The sequence below is a fragment of the Dryobates pubescens genome, chromosome 2 (assembly GCF_014839835.1).
Source record: "Dryobates pubescens isolate bDryPub1 chromosome 2, bDryPub1.pri, whole genome shotgun sequence".
Classification (NCBI taxonomy): domain Eukaryota; kingdom Metazoa; phylum Chordata; class Aves; order Piciformes; family Picidae; genus Dryobates; species Dryobates pubescens.
This window is the reverse complement of record NC_071613.1, coordinates 3580166-3599920: the sequence shown is the minus strand read 5'-3', so window position 1 is coordinate 3599920 and position 19755 is coordinate 3580166. Positions and strand designations below refer to the sequence as shown.

Genomic DNA, 19755 nt, shown 5'->3' with positions numbered 1-19755 from the left:
CATCTATCATTCAAGGCACAACACTACCTAGGGAAAGGCAGTGGGAAAGATTGCTCTCAACAAGATGAAAACCTGAAGCAGAGATGGAAACTGGAATTCAGAGTGACAGACCATTAGATTAATGACAGGCAGCTGAGGACTAATTACTCCTGTAGACAGCCAGTCTACAGGAGTAATTATATTCTCCTTACCTAAATTTCACCCTAAAATAAAAGCATGTTGTCAACATCACTTTCCACCCTGACCTGCTCCTTTACCAAGTCCTGCAAAAGAGCTGTCCCAAGTATGATGCAGTTCTTACATGCAAGGGACCCTGGCTGCCAGGCTCCCTGTGCACATGTTCAGACTTGTGTTGCACAGCTTATCACAAACCAGCATGTGAATCCATCCTGTGAAAGGAAAACCCCAATGAATGGCAACAGAAGCATGGCCACAACTTAAATTGTCTGTTGTGATCCTCCAGGGGAGAGGACTGTGCCTGAGATGTCAAAATTCCCTTAAGAGTTTTGCACAGGTGATCTCCTCCTACCATCAGCAAAGGGCATTACAGCACAGCCAGAATATCAGGACCTACAGAGCTGCCATAAAAACAGTGCAGCCCTCCCAGCACCAACAAGCAAGAACTGGGAGTTTTGCCAGCTCTCTTCATTCATCTTTGGCCTTCAGACATGCAGCTCCCATGCAGCTGCTGAGCAAAACCAGCCCTTTCAGTCATTGGTTCTTGATGGGTCCATTTGCCACCTGCCAGCAAGCTGGGACCCTCCCCACAAAGGCAAGAAGATAGAGAGTTTTGCCCCTGCCAGAAGTACCATGACACAGAGAGGACCACCCACCCATGCCACGGTGCAGCCATGCTTAAGCACCCCAGGTGATCAGCTAGCGTGGTGCAGGTCCACCAGAGCACTTCCTGAGACACTTACCCACTTAGAGGCCTGGATTTTCTAATCTCAAAGAACTGTGTTCCTGTATGATTGTATCTGAATTTTGTCTATTAAAGGAAAGTAACTTGAACAGTCAAACAATAAAACAGCAGTGTTCACACAGTGAGTCTCAGTTTTGATTTCCTGTTGGACATAAACCAAGATGTAAAACCCACTGACTCTCCATACAGCTGAAAACCTGGCACGTGAAATAAAGCAATCTTTTCCCTTCTCTTTTCATATGACATTAACTGGCAGTAGGTACAGTGCTAAGAAGAAAAGATTGTCTAAACCAACATTTGTATTTGGCACTGGAGGGTTATGAATTCTCTTCCAAGGCTCACTCTCTATTATATTACAATTCTGAAAACAACAACTCCCATGTGGGCAAGAGAAAGCTTTTGCAGTCTACCAAAACCCATCCATAAACATTCAGGGCTTGAAAGAACTTATCTCCTTTATAAGTTTCTACCCCAGTCAGCCACAGAGCTCACACATGACCTGCAAACCAAAAGCACAGCAAGTGCATCCATCTGCACCTAGGAGATACAAACAACTGTCTGAAAACCAAAACAAACTAACTAAAACCAAACCACAGAACAAAATCACAGTGCACCTGAAATGGTAAGCACACTTAAAGAACTTTAACTAACACTATGAGCATAGCTGCAAAGTTTATCACAAAGGATGCCAGCAGTCACACATCAACCAAACCTCAGCACCACTTGCCTAGAAGTGCAAGCGACCGTGCAGCAGCAGCAGCACCAAAAGCAGCCTCTTCCATGCCCCTTGAGCTTAGATGCTCAAGTGATAATGCAGCAAATCAGATCAGGAAACCAACCTGTCCAGTAAAAACAGAACAAAATGCCACAAACAACACACCACAAAACCAAACCAAACCCCTAAACTTGTAGAATCACACCATCCACTTGCTTTGGCTACACTCTTTTTGCAGTTGAACCTGTTTCCCCAGCCTACTTCACAACGTTCAGAAGAACACTCACACCAGCAAAACTGAGATGGCAACACCAGGGCAGAAACAAGTGACCCCTTGGAGGCAAAGAGTACCCTGCAAGACAAACAGCACAGCTTCTGGGTGTATAACCACCATCTAAATAAAAACTCCAGCTGACATCAGGATGCTCTGAACTAACTTCAGAAAGAGTTCAGAGCTCTCCAGAAACAAGGCTTTGCTTCCCTCCTGCCTTCAAAACCGAATTCATGAGGCTCTGAACAAAGCATACAGCCTATTCTAGCCCTCAGAGGAAACCCAGATCCTGTTGCCCATCCCACTTTTAAGCTTTTCTGAACACAGGTCCAAATCTCATGCCTAAAGCCTGCTCCTGCTATGTAGCAGAGTGCAGGATTTCACAATCACTGGGGTGGAGGGGAAATACAATTTTTGGAGCTCTGTGTGACATGGCCTCCTCCCAGTGAGCAGTAAGCACCTTGGGCCAACAGGAAGAAATGCACCATTCCCCTGCAGAGCTGGCTGGCCCCAGCCTCCCTCCCTACAGCAGCTGCTGTGGCTCCAAGCCCTGCTGCCACTTTGATCCCAACCACAACTCCCCACCAGGCTAACCACACCTGCTATTTTTGGATGTTCTTCCAGCTGCCACACATATACTTTCTTAATCCCTACCAGAACTTCACATTCATTCCTCATCACAACTGCTCCCTACACAGACACACACATACAAGTACACACCTAAAAAGGAAGAGCTTAGAAAACAGGAAAATAGAAAGAAGAGCAGTATCTGAGTCAGCAATTGTCTCCTCCAGCATCATCTGTCAGCACTGGAAATGGTCAGGTGTTAGGCATGATGCAATCCTAGGAAGGCTGAATAGATGTGTACACCCCTGATGACCCTCCAAGCAAGGTGGGACATCCAGAAGAGAGGATTCTTCTGCTCAGTTCCCTTGTCACAGGCAAGCCTGCTCACTGCAATGCCAGGACTGCTGCTTGTGAACCCCCACCCCAATGAGAAGCACACTCTGCAAGCTGAGCATGTAGGCAGTCCTCAGGGAGGCCACAGGGCCTTGCTAAAGCAAAGGGAGAAAAGGTTTTTCCACAACATCATCTACCCCCTCAGTCACTTAACAAGATACCATATTATTTCTCCTGGCATCACAATCTATCACAATATCCTCATAAACCAACTTCAAAATAAGCATTTCTGCTCCCACCAACGCAGTCAAATTCTTCAGTATCATTTAATTATGTCTCCCAGAAGACTCCTGAGACAAGCCCAGTGCTGAAGGTGCCATCACAAATCGTTAAAGGCATCCTTTCACTCTCAAGTGATCCCAAGCTCTCACAACTAGTTTCAGCAAAGTCCCTGTTAATTCACACCAGCCACAAGCCAGCCTTCTTTCTGGTGACCATGTGCTGGAGAAGGATACTGCAGCATCTTCATGTAGTTCTGTATTGCTTGGAGCCATTCTGGGATTGACATGGAGAGCTTGTAGTTCGGCACTGGAGGCACTGAGGGCTGGACACAAAGAAAAAGAAAGAGAGGTTAGACAGGTCCAACTCCCTGCTGAGCAGGTAAGTGATTTACTTTGGCAGCAGTATGTGCTTAGTGCAACACAACGTGGCAGCACAGATGGCTTAAACTCCGCGTGAACTTAAGCATCAGGGGAAGCCATCTCGCTGCCAACAGCGGCTGTCCACGCAGCAGAGCCAGAGCCATCCCTGCTGGAGTGGAGAGGCCAGGGCAGTCCCCCATCGCGGCAGACTGCTCGTCGCTGCTGCAGTCAGCGTTCAAACACCACCCTATGGGAGCAGGCAGTTCAGCACAGAAAGTCAGCTCTTCCCATTTTCCCCCTCTAGCACAGGGCAGATTGGCTAAGAGGAGTCCCAGCACTGCCTCTGCTGTCCTTCCTCCCTGAGAAGTCATTTCAAGTCTTTTTGTTTTGTTTTTTGCCTCTATCACAAAAGAAAGGTAAAAGGAGGCAAGGATCCCAGGCTGTGTAAAACATGCACACAGAATCACCAAGGTTGGAAAAGACCTCAAAGATCATTGAGTCTAACCTGTCACCACAGACCTCATGACTAAACCATGGCTTCAAGTGCCAAGACCAATCCCCTCTTGAACACCTCCTGGGATGGGGACTCCACCACCTCCCTGGGCAGCACATTCCAAGGAACGACTCACTCAGTGAAGAACTTTCTCCTCACCTCCAGCCTAAACCTCCCCTGGCACAGCTTGAGAATGTGTCTTCTTGTTCTGGTGCTGGTTGCCTGGGAGAAGAGACCAACCCCCACCTGGCTACAACCTCCCTTCAGGAAGTTGGAGAGAGCAAGAAGGTCTCCCCTGAGCCTCCTCTTCTCCAGGCTAAGCAACCCCAGCTCCCTCAGCCTCTCCTCACAGGGCTGTGCTCAAGGCCTCCCCCCAGCCTCGCTGCTCTTCCCTGGCCACATTCAAGTGTCTCAATGTCCTTCCTAACCTGAGGGGCCCAGAACTGGACACAGGACTCAAGGTGTGGCCTAACCAGTGCTGAGCACAGGGCACAATGACTTCCCTGTGCCTGCTGGCCACACTCTTCCTGATGCAGGCCAGGATGCCATTGGCCTTCTTGGCTGCTGGGCAGGAAGTGCACAGTACCTTGAAGGCCACCTGGGACCCAAATACTTAGTGATTTTTAAGACACTTAAAGATATAGACTAGCAACGTAAAGGGATTTTGCCAAAATCTCGTAAGACATCTGCTTGTGCCTAAGCACTTTAAGAAACAGGGCCCTCAATCCATGTTTAATCCTCACAGCTCTGTGGCTCTTGAGCCTGTAATCACACAGGGAAAGGGCATAACCTTCTCCCAGGTCCCCTTATTTCAAGTACAAGAGTACAAAACATGTGGTTAGAAGATGTCAAAGGGGGCAATGTGGCTAAAAAAAAAAAAAAAAAGCTAGTCCAATTCCCACAATTTTAGTGGAGGGAACAATTTATTTCAATACAAATGCAGACTGCAGTTCAGGAGCCAGCAACTTGGGCAGCCGTGGTACAGCAAGCAAAGCAAAGCACGTGGCGTCTGCAGGCCCACAAGGCTGCCACAATAGCTTGAAGATCTTAGAGTGAGATATCCCTGGTTTATATAGACCTCATGTCAGCATTTACAGATAAGACCAGCAAGTTCAGGCAGTATGGGGACGTCTCTACCCACACAAGACTTTCCTTCCCAGTTCTCACTTCCACTTAAACGCAGCGATTGTGCGTTTGCTGTAAGACAGCCAAGCCCCAGCGTTTGCTGCATGTAGCTAGTTACTACAGCCAAATAGTAAATATGCCTCAGAAAAGGAAAAAAAGCCAAAACAGAGACTCCTACATGACTGGCACACAGAAATGTATTTTCAGTGACAAGCAAACAGATGGCCAGGCCTCCAGCTCGCTGCCGCCGGCCCCCGCACCACAACCGGCACGCCTGCGCACACACACACAGGCTTGCTCTCCTCACAAGTGGGAGTTACAAGCTAGACTCATTAGTACTTCTTAATCACAATTTCCACACCTAAGCTCTTAATTAGAGGCAATTTTTTTGGCTTCCCAAGTTCCTTCCACCCTTAGCCCCTTCGGTCTGGGCAAATTATCCACCTGTCCCTCCTGGCGCTAAGGCAGGCACCAGCCAGGGCTTGAGTCTTAGGAGCAACAAGCAGCTGAAAGAGGGAATCAAGGCAGGCCTGTCAAAACCCTCCAGGGGTGATCTTTTCTGTTCCAGTACAAACACTCCTTTTCTTCAAGGATAAAGAAGCTCTGGATGCATGCACTGTGCTTACACAACACAGCAAGGCAATGAGAGTCCCAGCCAGCAAGAGGTCTGGCTGCTGTACAGTGGTTAGGGGATAGCACTCTTTTTTGCAGCCCTCTACAAAACGGAGGCCCCTGCTGACACCCAGCTGTGGGACACGACAGCATCCCATAGGGACTGCATCAGTGTGGAAGGACACAGCCCTTGCAATCACAGCAGCCATGGGGGCTGAGTTTGGACCTCCAGACAACGTGCATCCCCATCTCCATCAGCCACCAGGGCATGCTCAGGTAAAGAGAACCAGAGTTTTCCCAATGGCTGACATATCCCAGCACTTGTCTGTAAGTTACCTTGGCAGGCCTCCCAAGCCCCTCCAAATGTCAGGCAATGAGGGAGAAGCAGCCATCATCTTCCCCCACACAGCACAGCATACTACTCTGCTCCTTACAGTGCCAGGGGAACAGTACATGGCACCATGCCACCAGCCAGCAAACAGACACCCACTACTCCCACTCCCTCCAAATACAACCCTTCTCCCCCCCGCCCCCCCCAAATCCTGCCTTCACTGCAGGGGCATCGATTCTGGGCACCCAGCCAGCAGAGAGCAGAAATCAGGGCTGCACCATGTCACAAACGAAGGAAAGTGTGAAGTTGCTGTTGAGGCTGCAGCCCTCCAGCAATTGGTGCATAGCCCAGGGCAGCAGCCAGAAGACGGTGAGCAGTTGTAGTGAGATGCCAGAGCTGCCAAGAGGAAATGCAAGCACAGCACTACAGACCATGAATTCCTAAAGTGGGCCTTGATTGTGTATTAGTATCTCCAAGCAGTGATAGCTTCAGAGATGGCAGAGCCCCCACAGTGCAAAACCCTGGGGAAGACCTGGACATAGTTATTCTGTGGCTGGCAACACTATAGTCTCAGGTCACCACAGACAACATGTGTGAAATTCATCTTGTCTAATGCCTCTGTGTCTCATCTGATGACCAGAAAGTAATTTTCTGCTAGCTCGCCCTGTAAATATGCTGCTACTTCAGACAGATGAAGCTGGCAGACTAGGGCCTTCAAAGCTGGTGAGAGGTTTAATTCCCAAGCATCTTCACATAAGGATTGCACAGACTTTCCAAACCTGGAGCCTGCACCCCTACCAGAGCTCAACCCAAAAGTCAGAGGTAGGGGCTGCAACCAAAGGACCCCTTAGGTTATGAAATTACCCCCCTTGCAGACAAGGTGGATTTTCATGGGGACTCTTCCTCCTGGGAGAGATGCAGCCCTGCAGCCCTGTAGTTTGCTTCCATTCCAGTGAAGACAACTTTGCCAACACAGAAGCTACTTACCACCCTGCAATTTATGATCACTGAGACTAATACCAAGATGATTAGAGCAATCAAGTGGAGCTTCTTGGGGAAGGGATGAGAGCTCCCACCCGTCATTAGGGATTAAGAACAGATCAGATGCAAAAATGGAGCAGTTGCACACACCACTCACCCAGCCTCCACCAGCTACCAATGGAAGCCGATTATAAACCATCTTCTTACAGGCATGAGTTTCTCTCATCACTCCTGATCAGCACTACCTTGTGTTTTGCAGGGTGCAGCAGCACAAGCTGATTAAAAAAGCTATACCATCATTTAACAAGCAACCCTCCACCCACAGTTCTACTCTGGCTCAGAAACTACCATCACAAATTTATCAAACAAACTTGCTCCCGACTTTTCATTTGCTCACCTGAGCTGCACTGGCCTCAATAAAGACTAGGTGATCCTCAAACCACCCTCTGACCCCAGAAGTCCCAGGCCTAGCCAGCAAGAGCTAATTAGTCACTGGTAACACCAGACCCTTCTGCCCTTGAAGTTAATCACTTTGACAGGAAGTTTGCAGCTGGACAGAGCTAGAGGAACACAGTACAACTCTTACAGCATGCTCCAGTGACCAGCAACTAGTATTAAATGATACAGCCAAGCAGACTTCAAAGTATTTTCCCTCCTAGCCAGCTTCAGCACATGCCACGCTAAGCACTGCACTGAGGAAGCAGCCGCGGACAGCAGCACACCCAGAACATTGGAGCCAGCGGCATGTCTCTCACCAGATGCTTTGTCAGTCACTACAGATATCACTAGTCAAAGTTATGTGCTTTGCAGAAAGGAATTAACGGGAGGAAATCAAGTGCAACATGTGATTTGCCATCTCTTAACACTGAGCAGATTCCCAGGCTCTTTAGTGTAAGCTGCTCATGCTGCTGAAACAAGAAGTTTAGCCCCTGCATCTCTACCTCAAGCACTTGTGCAAGTATGAGACGAACCACAAACAAACCCTGCACAACCAGATTACTCTTTATATGGATCTGCTCCCCTACCAAAGCAAAGGCTGGTGCCAGCACAAGGGAACAGAAATAGAGTTCCCCTTTTGCACTTATGCTGAACTAAACATTGCACAAGAGAGATGAAAGGCCTTTTCAGCTTGCATCTTATTTGACAAGCACTTTCAAAAGCCAGCCCTACTCAATACACTTCCAACTTCCCCATACACAGATTTTTTCCTTTCTACTCCACATAAAGAACAAGCATACGTATCACTGAACCTGGGCTGTGACAATGCCGGCCAAACCACCTCACACCAGCAAGCAGAGGGTACAAAGCAACACCGGATCCAGGGGTCAGATCAGATTAATGCTGCTTGGTGGGAGGAGCAAATGAAGCTCAAAATCTGCCAAAGCCAACAGCATTAAAGATGTTGTGATCAGTAATGCAGCACAGTGGTGAGAAGTCTTTGAAATCAGCAGATAACATTTTATTTGCTGCCTGGAAGAAAAAGGACTCGGGTCAGGCAAAACTGTTTGGACCTTGTACTGAAGAAATAAGCGAGACAAAAGCATTTGGAATCTTTGCATGTGCCAGAAATTAAATGTCTGAGTTTAAAATCCTTTATTACATTTCAGGAGCAAGGCTGTTTTAGGAAATGCTTGTGTTCCAGCGAGCTGAGCAAAATACGCCTTAAACTGCACAAAGCACTTCAGTCCCTCAAGACTTCTTTCAATTCTTGTTTTCCGTGTTTTCCTCCCCAAAATAACACAATCATTTTCTTTCTATTTGTTTCCCGAGACACCAACTTCATCACCTGAGCATCCCGCGGCACACGCCCCCGTTTTAACCATTTCCAAACACCAGACGCTCCAGCATTCCCCTCGCAGGGGCCGGGAGCATCCTCCGGGGCGAGGTGTGACATTCCCACTCCCCCCCTCCCCCCCGCCGCCCAGCCTTGTGCCTCCCCGTGCCCTCGCCGCCCACACAGCTCGGCAGGAGCGGGGTGCCCGAGTTAAGGATTTGCAGCACCCTCTTTTTTTAAAAACAGAAGGGACGAGGGCTTCGCCTTACCCGGGCCAGGCGCGCTGCACTCCGGATGGCCGCCGCCACGGCACCGCCGTCGGGATGCACCCGCTCCACGTGCCCCCACATCCGCTCCCAGGTCTGCCCGTCCATGGGGAAGCCGCTCTTGTTCACCAGGAACAGCGACCCGCCATCCCGCTGCTCCTCCTCCTCCGAGCCGCCGCCGCTCCCGCCGCCGCCGCCCGCCGCCGGGCGCTCCGCGACCGGCCTCCCGCCTTGCCGGCCGCCGCACGGCGGGTGCTCCCGGGGCCGCCGCCGCCCGCTGCCGCGCCCGTCATGGTCCCGCGGCCATGCCCGAACCTGGGCGCTCCGCGGGGACCGCTGTCCGGAGGTGCTCTGCAGCGTCGTCGTCGCCCAGGCCCCCTATATATACATCTATAGATATGCAATATATATGTGTGTGTGTGTGTGTACGTATTCCGTGCGTGCGGAACCGACCCCTTCCTAGCGGCGGACGCCCGCCAGCCCGGCGACACTGCAGCTAGCTCGATTCCGGCACCCCAACCCGGCCCCAGCCGTGCTGGGGGCGCGCCCCACACCGCGCTCCATGCCGCCGCCTTACCACGCTACCGGCCGCCCGCCAGCCCTCGGTGTCTTCCTATTGGCGGCCGCAACAAAGAAGGGCGGGGCTCGGGGGGCGGGACGAGCCGTGACTGGTGGAGACACTTGACGGGAGGCGCCACCTGCCGGGCGGCTCGGATCACGGGAGCCAGGCGGTGCAGGCAGAGTCCTTTACCCCGGAGCTGCCCGCCGTGCTGTGCGTCTCGGTCCGCGCTGCGTGAGAGGCGCCTGAAGATCACACTCCTCACGGAGGACAGCTGGGCTGTTCCATTCTTCCTAATGGAGCTGAAAAACTGATTGTTAATCACTGAGTGTTACTGTGATGGCAGCGAGATCCCAGCTTGAAGGCGCGGGCTGCCAAGAAAGGCTGCAGGGCTCTTCTGTGTCTTCTGTCCGGTGGGCTGAAGAGCGCCTCAATCGTGGGGCTGTCCCACCCTGAGATGAGCAGCTGCGGTCTCTTTGCATCCTCCCTTTGCCAGGAACGGCTCATAGGGTGGTGCTTGTCCTCCAGCGGAGTATTTCCTGCTGTAGTAGTCAGAGCACTGAGTGCCCACGTCCGGAGTGGGAGGGAGGTTAGTCACAGTGCAGCCTTTCTCTTGAGTGTTTTGCTACCATACAGCCTGCGTGAGGGCCGGTTCCCTGGTGCATCCTAGCCGCATGGTATGCCCGTCAGGAGACTGAGCTTAAGGGGGGCCAAAGAAAGGCTCTTTCATCAGCAAAAGCACACCAAGGGCTTTGGCTTGCACAGCTCGCCCAGTGTCAGCTTGCAGCCCAGGAGATTTTGGTCTAGGGAACTCCCCTGTGCCTGAATGTGGGACTCAGTGTGGAAACGGCAAAGCAATCTGAGAGGAGGAAAAAATCAGAGTGGGTTTAAATCTGCTCAGAAGTCTTCACCCTCTCTGTTCTGTCCTGAATTTCCCTAATGATCAGGCAAACACTGCAAGTGGGGGGGCAAATGTGTTCCATTTCTACCAGAGGCGATCTGCACCCCCTAGCTGACTTTTGCAACAAGATCTCAGGGGCAGTGCAGTCCTCCTCTCCTGGAGCGCAAACAAGGCTGCGCATCAGCAAGATGTGGGAGCAAAGAGCTCCAGATGAGAGCTGATGGAGGTGATGGCTCTTGAGGAGCAAAGGGAGCCACAGGCAAGGCAGCATGAAGAAAGAAGCTGAGAAAGTCGGCAAGTTTGCTGGAGCAGACCCAAGAGAAAACCTGAAAATCATTCAAGCCTGGATTTTAGGACTAACGGGACTGTGCAAGTGGTAACAGCCATGTGTGAGCAGCCCAGAGGCAGGCTGCATGTGACAGAGGCTGGAGCACTGGGATTGTGCAGCAGAAAATCAAGGATGCTGGCAGTCAAATGTGTCCTTGTTCACTGTTGGAACACACGACCATGGTGAGGCTGCCACAGTCTCACTCACTCACTGCTCCGCTGACTAGAGCAGTTAGGAACCCTCAGATCACACTTTCCTGCACCCACCCACTTCTTAGCTAGCTACCCTGGAATTGTGAAGACCAGAGTGTTGCCACATGCCTTGCAGATCAAAGCCTTCTGCATCCACCATGCCAGCACATGCTCCATGCCAGAGGGAAGGACTGTCCCTGGCAAGACAATTAAGAGGCATGATGAGGTTGGGACACCACAGCCCTGTCTGTAACAGCCCTCTGCAGCATCCAAACCTCTTCTGATCAGGACCAAAAGAGAAAAAAAAATTACAACCTCCTCCTTGATACTTTGGCTGAAAAGGGAAAAACTGAACTCCCAGAGGCCAAATGGTACATGCAAGGCCAGCTCTAGGATGGGCAGGCAATGGAAAACTTATCTGAGTTCCTGAAGCTCACAGCAACTTTGAAACAATGGCATAAGGGAATAAAAACAGAGTCCTCAAGTCCCTACAGCTAAGGCAAAACCCTCTTCCCAGCTACAAATGAAGAGTCACAATAGAAGAATGCTGCCTTGGTTTAGCCAAAGTCCTCCCCAGTAAGAGCAGAGTGGGATATGCAGCATGTCCCCCTTAATCCCCCCAGTATCCAATGACTTCCACCTTGTGGGACCACCTCATTTTGCTGTTGTCACTTTCAGTAGAGCCTTGTTCTTTGCTTTAGTCACAGCTCTTCTTCTGCACTCTCAGTGTTACCCCTCCCCTCACACCCAGGCTGATGCCTAGCCTCTGCTCCAGACCTGTTTTGATTTTGCAATCCAGCAGCTTTGCACAGAGGTACCTTCCTAAAGCCAGCTCTGAATAACACCTTGAACCTACAGTCTTGTTCCTAATGTGGAGTTTGTTGCTACCACAGCTGCTTTCTGGGTCAAAGGAGCTAATTTGATCATAAAATCATGTAAGAGGGTTTTAACCTTCATTATTTCCAATTGCAGACTAATTTAAATGCAGCATTTGAAAGGCCCTGCAGTGCAATTACACAACCAACTGCAGGAAAATTACTAGCTCTTAATTGTACCATGGCAGCAAGGTGATATCAGCATCATCACTTCTTCCAAGATTTCTTCTCCAAAAGTGTCACCTCTGTTCCCCCTGCAAGGAGTCACTGCACTGGTTAGGCCACACCTTGAGTCCTGTGTCCAGTTCTGGGCCCCTCAGTTTAGGAAGGATGTTGAGTTGCTGGAAGATGTCCAGAGAGGGGCAACAAAGCTGGGGAGGGGCTTGGAACACAGCCCTGTGAGGAGAGGCTGAGGGAGCTGGGGTTGCTTAGCCTGGAGGAGACTCAGGGGTGACCTTATTACTCTCTACAACTGTCTTAAGGGAGGTTGTAGACAGGCGGGGGTTGGTCTCTTCTCCCAGTCAAGCAGCGCCAGAACAAGAGGACACAGTCTCAAGTTGTGCCAGGGGAGGTTTAGGCTGGAGATTAGGAGAAAGTTCTACACAGAGAGAGTGATTGCCCATTGGAATGGGCTGCCCGAGGAGGTGCTGGAGTCACCATCACTGGAGGTGTTTAGGAGGAGACTTGATAGGGTGCTTGGTGCCATGGGTTAGTTGATTAGGTGGTGCTGGATGATAGGTTGGACGTGATGATCTTGAAGGTCTCCTCCAACCTGGTTTATTCTATTCTATAAGGAGTCCCACTAGCCCTTTTCCCAGCCTTCACCTTCTTGCACACAGTGAGGCACTCAGCCCTGCCACATAGCAAACCCCAACTGCCCTGTGGTATTCCACATGCACAGAGACAATTTATGGATTTATTTGGAAAAAGGCTTCCTCTGTCACCCATTGTTTCCAAGCAGGGCTTCTTGCTGGCTCGATACAGGTACTAGGAGTGAGCAAGAGAGGGCTTTACTGGCAAGCAGCTCCAGCCTGACCCAGCCTCAGGGCAGGGAGCTGTGGTCAGGAGGGGGAAGGACCTGCTGCCTTTGCTGCAATATAGACCACTAGTGTGATGAGTGCCTGTGAGGTCTCATGTACTGTCTGTATTCCTGCTCTGCTGCTTTGGGCCAGTGGTTTTGCTGCTTTGTAGGTTCTCTGCCAGCATGACTCCAGCCTTTTGTAAGATCTGCACCAGGGCAAGTTTAGGCTGGAGGTGAGGAGAAGGTTCTTTACAAAGAGAGTTGTTAGCCGTTGGAATGTGCTGCCCAGGGAGGTGGTGGAGTCACCATCCCTGGAGGTGTTCAAGAAGGGATTGGATGGGGCACTTGGTGCTATGGTTTAGTAGTCATGAGGTCTGTGGTGACAGGTTGGACTTGATGATCTTTGAGGTCTTTTCCAACCTTGTTGATTCTAGGATTCTGTGATTCTATAATCTTAGTAAGGCCATGCTCCAACTCAGCTGTCAACAGATCCATGTTAAAATACATCTCACCACGAATGGGAATTACACTTGGTGTTTCCAGGGCATACTAGTGAGGCACCAAGCTCAGAGGGGTCACAAGATTGGCAGCAGCACTGCAGCAAAAGATTGCCTCTACCCTGCCTGGACAGCCCTGCCTCTGTGGCCTGGCCTCCTAATCCCTCCAGCCTTGGGTGTGTGGTGGTTTCCCTAGTCTCAGTCCAGCTGTACCAAAAATCTGCTCCCAGATGCCTTGGTGTCCTTGCAGGCAGGCAGCAGGGAGCTGGCCCAGTAGCCCACACATCAGGGACAGGAGACACCACTCACATCGTTTCAGAGCCCCCCAGGGGAGGAGCTGTGATTTGCTCTTCAGCAAAGCTATCCAAAGTGGGCTGGAAAGCATTACCCAAGGAAAGGTCTTATAGCACCTGAGCAAAAGCTTGACAGTTTATATTTTCTTCTTTCTTTCCACCAAAGAGATGCAAATCAGTTGTAGCATGACAAATATGGACCTGTGCTGTTATCCAGGCCAGCAAAAGGTGGACACTAAGTGGTGCACACTGACTGAAGGTCTCTGTACCAGCACTGCTCATGAAAGGCAGGTTGGTTGCTGGTGGAGCAGGAAATATGTCCACTACCTCTGCCTCACAGCAGTCTGCAAACGTCTGAAGATATCCTGAGGCTCGAGGTGAGGAGAAAGTTCTTCAGAGAGTTGTTAGCCGCTGGAATGTGCTGTCCAGGGAGGTGGTGGAGTCCCCATCCCTGGAGGTGTTCAAGAGAGGATTGGATGTGGCCCTTGGTGACATGGTTTAGTAGTCATGAGGTCTTGGGTGACAGGTTGGACTTGTTGACCAGAACAAGAGGACACAGTCTCAAGCTGCACCAGGGGAGGTTTAGGCTGGAGGTTAGGAAGAAATTCTACACAGAGAGAGTGATTGCCCGTTGGAATGTGCTGCCCAGGGAGGTGGTGGAGTCACCATCATTGGAGGTGTTTAGGAGGAGACTGGATGGGGTGCTAGGTGCCATGGTTTAGTTGATTAGATGGTGTTGGATGATAGGTTGGACATGATGATCTTGAAGGTCTCTTCCAACCTAGTCTGGTCTATTTCTATTCTATTCTATTCTATTCTATTCTATTCTATTCTATTCTATTCTATTCTATTCTATTCTATTCCTTTCTATTCTATTCTATTCCTTTCTATTCCTTTCTATTCTATTCTATTCTATTCTATTCTATTCTATTCTATTCTATTCCTTTACTATTCTATTCTATTCTGTTTCTATTCTATTCTATTCTATTCTATTCTATTCTATTCTATTCTATTCTATTCTATTCTATTCTATTCTATTCTATTCTATTCTATTCTATTCTATTCTATTCATCTTTGAGGTCTCTTCCAACCTTATTGATTCTATGATTCCATGAAACCTGAATACCTTACAAGTGTCCCCTGCTTGGGTACACTCTTCTCTTGTAGCTGGGTCAGTGACCTTAATGGCCTTTTCTGAAAAGCCACAGCAGTCTGAAATGGTTAATCTTACAAAGGTGCTTCAGCTTTGCAGAAGGGAAACAGGAAACCACAGGCTGAGAAAGTTGCCTGTCATAAGTGAATGGCATTATTGCCATGCAAACATTAGCCCTGCAAAATTTCCTGAAAAGGCCACAGGGACCTCGTTTGATTGGTGAAAAAGACAATAAAACTTGTTTCTTTGGGGCTTCTTCCTAGACTGGAAATTGTGCTGCGATGGGATTTGTTTAGTAATTGAATGCAAGGTTAAACTGTGATAAGAATGCAGCCCTGGTAATACGGCAATGGCTCTTGATGCGAATCTGCAGGAGAGATTTGCTCAACCACCAAGAACAACAATGTTATGTATTCAGCAGCGTGAGCACGGGGAAAATAAATATGTAAAGCAGATTAAAAAGAAAAAAAAAGGCAAGGTATAAAAGAAAGGCTTGAGGATGTGCTTCCTTGGAGCTTTCCCCAAGACAGCCCTTTGTGGGAATCCTTAACACGCTATTTGCTTTGCAATGGTCTAGCGGGGACAACAGCCAGCTGCTTTGCCTTTAGGAATGAAGAACGTCAGCAATATCTTTTGGGTTCTGCTTGAGCAAGTCCAGCACCTCTTGCATTCATTAGAATCATAGAATCAATAAGGTTGGAAAAGACCTCAGATCTCAGACCTTACTGATTCTATGATTCTATGCTGAGTCCAACCTATCACCCAACACCTCATGACTAACTAAACCATGGCTTCAAGTACCATGTCCAATCCTTTTTTGAACACCTCCAGGGATGATGACTCCACCACCTCCCTGGGCAGCACATTCCAATGGCAAATTACTCTTTCTGTGATGAACTTTCTCCTCACCTCCAGCCTGAACTTCCCCTGGCACAGCTTGAGACTGTGTCCTCTTGTTCTGCTGCTGGTTGCCTGGGAGAAGAGACCAACCCCCTCCTGTCTACAACCTCCCTTCAGGTAGTTGTAGGGAGCAATAAGGTCTCCCCTGAGCCTGCTCTTCTCCAGGCTTACTAATTCTACTGCAACAAATTATTGCAGTGTTTGTTTTAGATAGGGTTGTTTAACCGGGTTCCAGCTGATCTCAGCCTAATCCAATGGCCAAGATTTTCATTATTGAAAACAAGCAAATAAAAAAGCACAGTGGCAGGAAAAACCTATAAATCAGACTTTTCCCAAAACTGATTTGCAAGTTTTCTCCTTCTACCCTCACTTCAGGTCAGCATGTCCTACTTGGCCTGAGCCTTTGCTGACAGTGAAATAGCCCTTCCTCTTCTCTACATATTACAATCACTTCAGTTTGATTTACAGGCTGGGGTCAGGGTGACTGGAGAGCAGCCAGGCAGAAGGGGACCTGGGGTACTGGTTGATAGTAGGCTGAACATGAGCCAGCAGTGTGCCCGGGGGCCAAGAAGGCCAGTGGCATCCTGGCCTGAATCAGGAATAGTGTGGCCAGCAGGAGCAGCAAAGTCCTTCTGCCCTGTACTCGGCACTGGTTAGGCCACAACCTGAGTCCTGTGTCCAGCTCTGGGCCCCTCAAATTAAGAAGGATATTGAGACCCTTGAACGTGTTTAGAGAAGGGCAGCAAGGCTGGGGAGAGGTCTTGAGCACAGCCCTGTGAGGAGAGGCTGAGGAAGCTGGGGTTGTTCAGCCTGGAGAAGAGGAGACTCAGGGGAGACCTTCTTGCTGTCTACAACTCCCTGAAGGGAGGTTGTAGCCAGGTCGGGGTTGGTCTCTTCTTCCAGGGAAGCAACACCAGAACAAGAGGACACAGTCTCAAGCTGTGCCAGGGGAAGTTTAGGCTGGTGGTGAGGAGGAAGTTCTTCCCAGAAAGAGTAATTTGCCATTGGAATGTGCTGCCTGGGGAGGTGGTGGAGTCACCATTACTGGAGGTGTTTTCAGAGACTATATGAGACACCTGGTGCCATGGTTTAGTTGATTAGATGGTGTTGGGTGAGAGGTTGGACTTGATGATCTTGAAGGTCTTTTCCAACCTGGTCTATCCTATCCTATCCTATCCTATCCTATCCTATCCTATCCTATCCTATCCTATCCTATCCTATCCTATCCTATCCTATCCTATCCTATCCTATCCTATATTCTATTCTTCAAGAGCTGCCTTTGGACTGCTCTGCTTCAGCAATTTACTGCACTTTCTTTTCCTCACGTATCTTTCCAAAGCAACAGAAGAGAAATCACTGTGCTAGAGCAGTGCAACTCAATCACTGATGCTAATACTTTAATTCCACACCCTGAGAAATTTTCTCTGTAAGTCAGGCTTCCTGTGTAGAATACATTGATATACTCTGCATACATGCATTGGGTACACACAGGCATGTATGTTCGTTAATGACACAGTATACAACAGAATGTTATGGGTTGGAATGGACCTCGAAAGGTCATCTACTTGAATAGAATAGAATAGAGTAGAGTAGAATAGAATGGAATAGAATAGAATAGAATAGAATAGACCAGGTTGGAAGAGACCTTCAAGATCATCGTGTCCAACCCATCATCCAACACCATCTAATCAACTAAACCATGGCACCAAGCACCCTATCAAGTCTCCTTCTAAACACCTCCAATGATGGTGACTCCACCACCTCTCCAGGCAGCACATTCCAATGGCCAATCACTTCTCTATGAAGAATTTCTTCCTCACCTCCAGTCTAAACCTCCCCTGGTGCAGCTTGAGACTGTGTCCTCTTGTTCTGGTGCTGCTTGCCTGGGAGAAGAGACCAACCCCCTCCTGGATACAATCTCCCTTCAGGTAGTTGTAGACAGCAAGGTTTCCCCTGAGTCTCCTCTTCTCCAGCCCAAGCAACCCCAGTTCCCTCAGCCTCTCCTCATAGGGCTTGTGCTACAAACTCCTCACCAACTTTGCTGCCCTTACTCTGACAGAGCAGGATCACCAGGAATAGGTTACACAGGAATGCATCCAGCTGGGTTTTGAATGTCTCCAGAGAAGGAGAGTCCACAACTAGTCTGGGCAGCCTATTTCTGTGTTCTGTCACCCTCACAGTGAAAAAGTTTTTCTTTATGTTCATGTGGAACCTCCTGTGCTCCAACTTGCACCCACTGCCCCTTGTCCTATCTGTGGACGTCACTGATAAGAGCCTGGCTCTGTCCTCCCAATACTCACCCTTCACATATCTATTAACATTAATGAGGTTACCCCCCCTCATATGCAAAACTTTCCTACATTAAATGGCAGCTTCTAAGGGGGAAAAAGAACAGTTTTTAGGCTGCCATCTGTGTCAGCAGCTGTTGGAAATGGTAATCTTGGCTTCAGTCATGTTGTATGTTGCACACTTTATTAGCAACACATAACGGTGGGGAATGATGTTGCCCACGTCTACACACCTGTACAACATTGCAATCATTCTAGGTCATGCATTAAGATCACTTCTCCTCTTCACGGACTTCAGACCAAATGGTGGGGGTTGGCAAATCCCCTAGGATACAGTAACTTAGCTTGTGGTGTATAAATCATTCTTAGCCTGTAACACCAAGAAGGTGGTGTGGACACGTAATGAAAGACAGCAACCACAAAGTTCACACATTCCACTCACACAGGAAACTCACAAGTTCACAGAATGGAAAATGAAAGCAGTAGATGCTTATCACCTAACCCAGAATGGCTTGGTTGCAGATGCACAAGATACTCCAATGGTTTCTCAAAAGGCATTTTTAATTCAGGCAACATAGGCTGGAAGCTCTAGTTAGACATTCCAGGGTCTGTCTTTGAAAGAATAGAATAGAATGGAATGGAAATGGAAATTGGAATGGAATGGAATAGAATAGAATAGAATAGAATAGAATAGAATAGAATAGAATAGAATAGAATGGAAATGGGAATGGGAATGGAAATGGAATGGAAATGGAATGGAAATGGAATGGAAATGGAATAGAATAGAATAGAATAGAAATGGAAATTGAAATGGAAATGCAAATGGAAATGCAAATAGAATAGAATAGAATAGAATAGAATAGAATAGAATAGAATAGAATAGAATAGAATAGAATAGAAATGGAAATGCAAATGGAATAGAATAGAATAGAATAGAATAGAATAGAATAGAATAGAAATGGAAATAGAAATGGAAATGGAAATGCAAATGGAAATGCAAATGGAATAGAATAGAATAGAATAGAATAGTATGGAAATAGAAATGGAAAAGAATAGAATAGAATAGAATAGAATAGAATAGAATAGAATAGAATAGAATAGAATAGAATAGAATAGAATAGACCAGACCAGGTTGGAAGAGACCTTCAAGATCATCACATCCAACCCATCATCCAACATCATCTAATCAACTAAACCATGGCACCAAGCACCCCATCAAGGCTCCAAATTGCCACAGACAGCTACTAAAAAGCTGACAGAACGTGAAGGTCCCTGGAGACCTCAAAGACTGGGAATACTCCAGATAATACAAGGACAGACTAAGGGAGTTGGGGCTATTCAGTCTGCAGAAGACATGGCTTTAAGGAGACCTAATTAGAATAGGATAGAATAGGATAGGATAGGATAGGATAGGATAGGATAGGATAGGATAGGATAGGATAGGATAGGATAGGATAGAATAGAATAGAATAGAATAGAATAGAACTGTCTTGAGCAAAAGAGATGACCAAGAAGAGGAAGTTAGGAAAGCCCTATTAACCTGAAATGATTCTTCCCTTGTTCTTTCTTCCACATAAAATGTAAGCATTCAGGAACAGAGACATTGTTAACCACAAGGGCTCATCATAAAATGCTCTGAAAGGCTTTTCTACTGAGCTGAAGAAGAAAGTTCCTGCTGCTGCTGGACTGCAGCAGTTCCAGACTATGCCTTACAGGTC

At 48.4% G+C, this 19755-nt stretch overlaps 1 protein-coding gene across 1 annotated transcript in view; it reads right to left on the bottom strand.

Annotated features, from left to right (window-relative positions):
* Positions 1-9549, bottom strand: part of VASH2 (vasohibin 2) — a 42354-nt gene extending 32805 nt beyond the window's left edge. Inside the window, exons 1-3 of the mRNA XM_054167990.1 lie at positions 9035-9549; positions 3324-3412; positions 921-977 (exon numbers count right to left, since the gene is read on the bottom strand). Coding sequence (XP_054023965.1) covers positions 921-977; positions 3324-3412; positions 9035-9139 — 251 coding nt within the window. The 5' untranslated portion in view covers positions 9140-9549. The remainder of the gene's footprint in view (positions 1-920; positions 978-3323; positions 3413-9034) is intronic.
* Positions 9550-19755: the final 10206 nt, after the last annotated feature.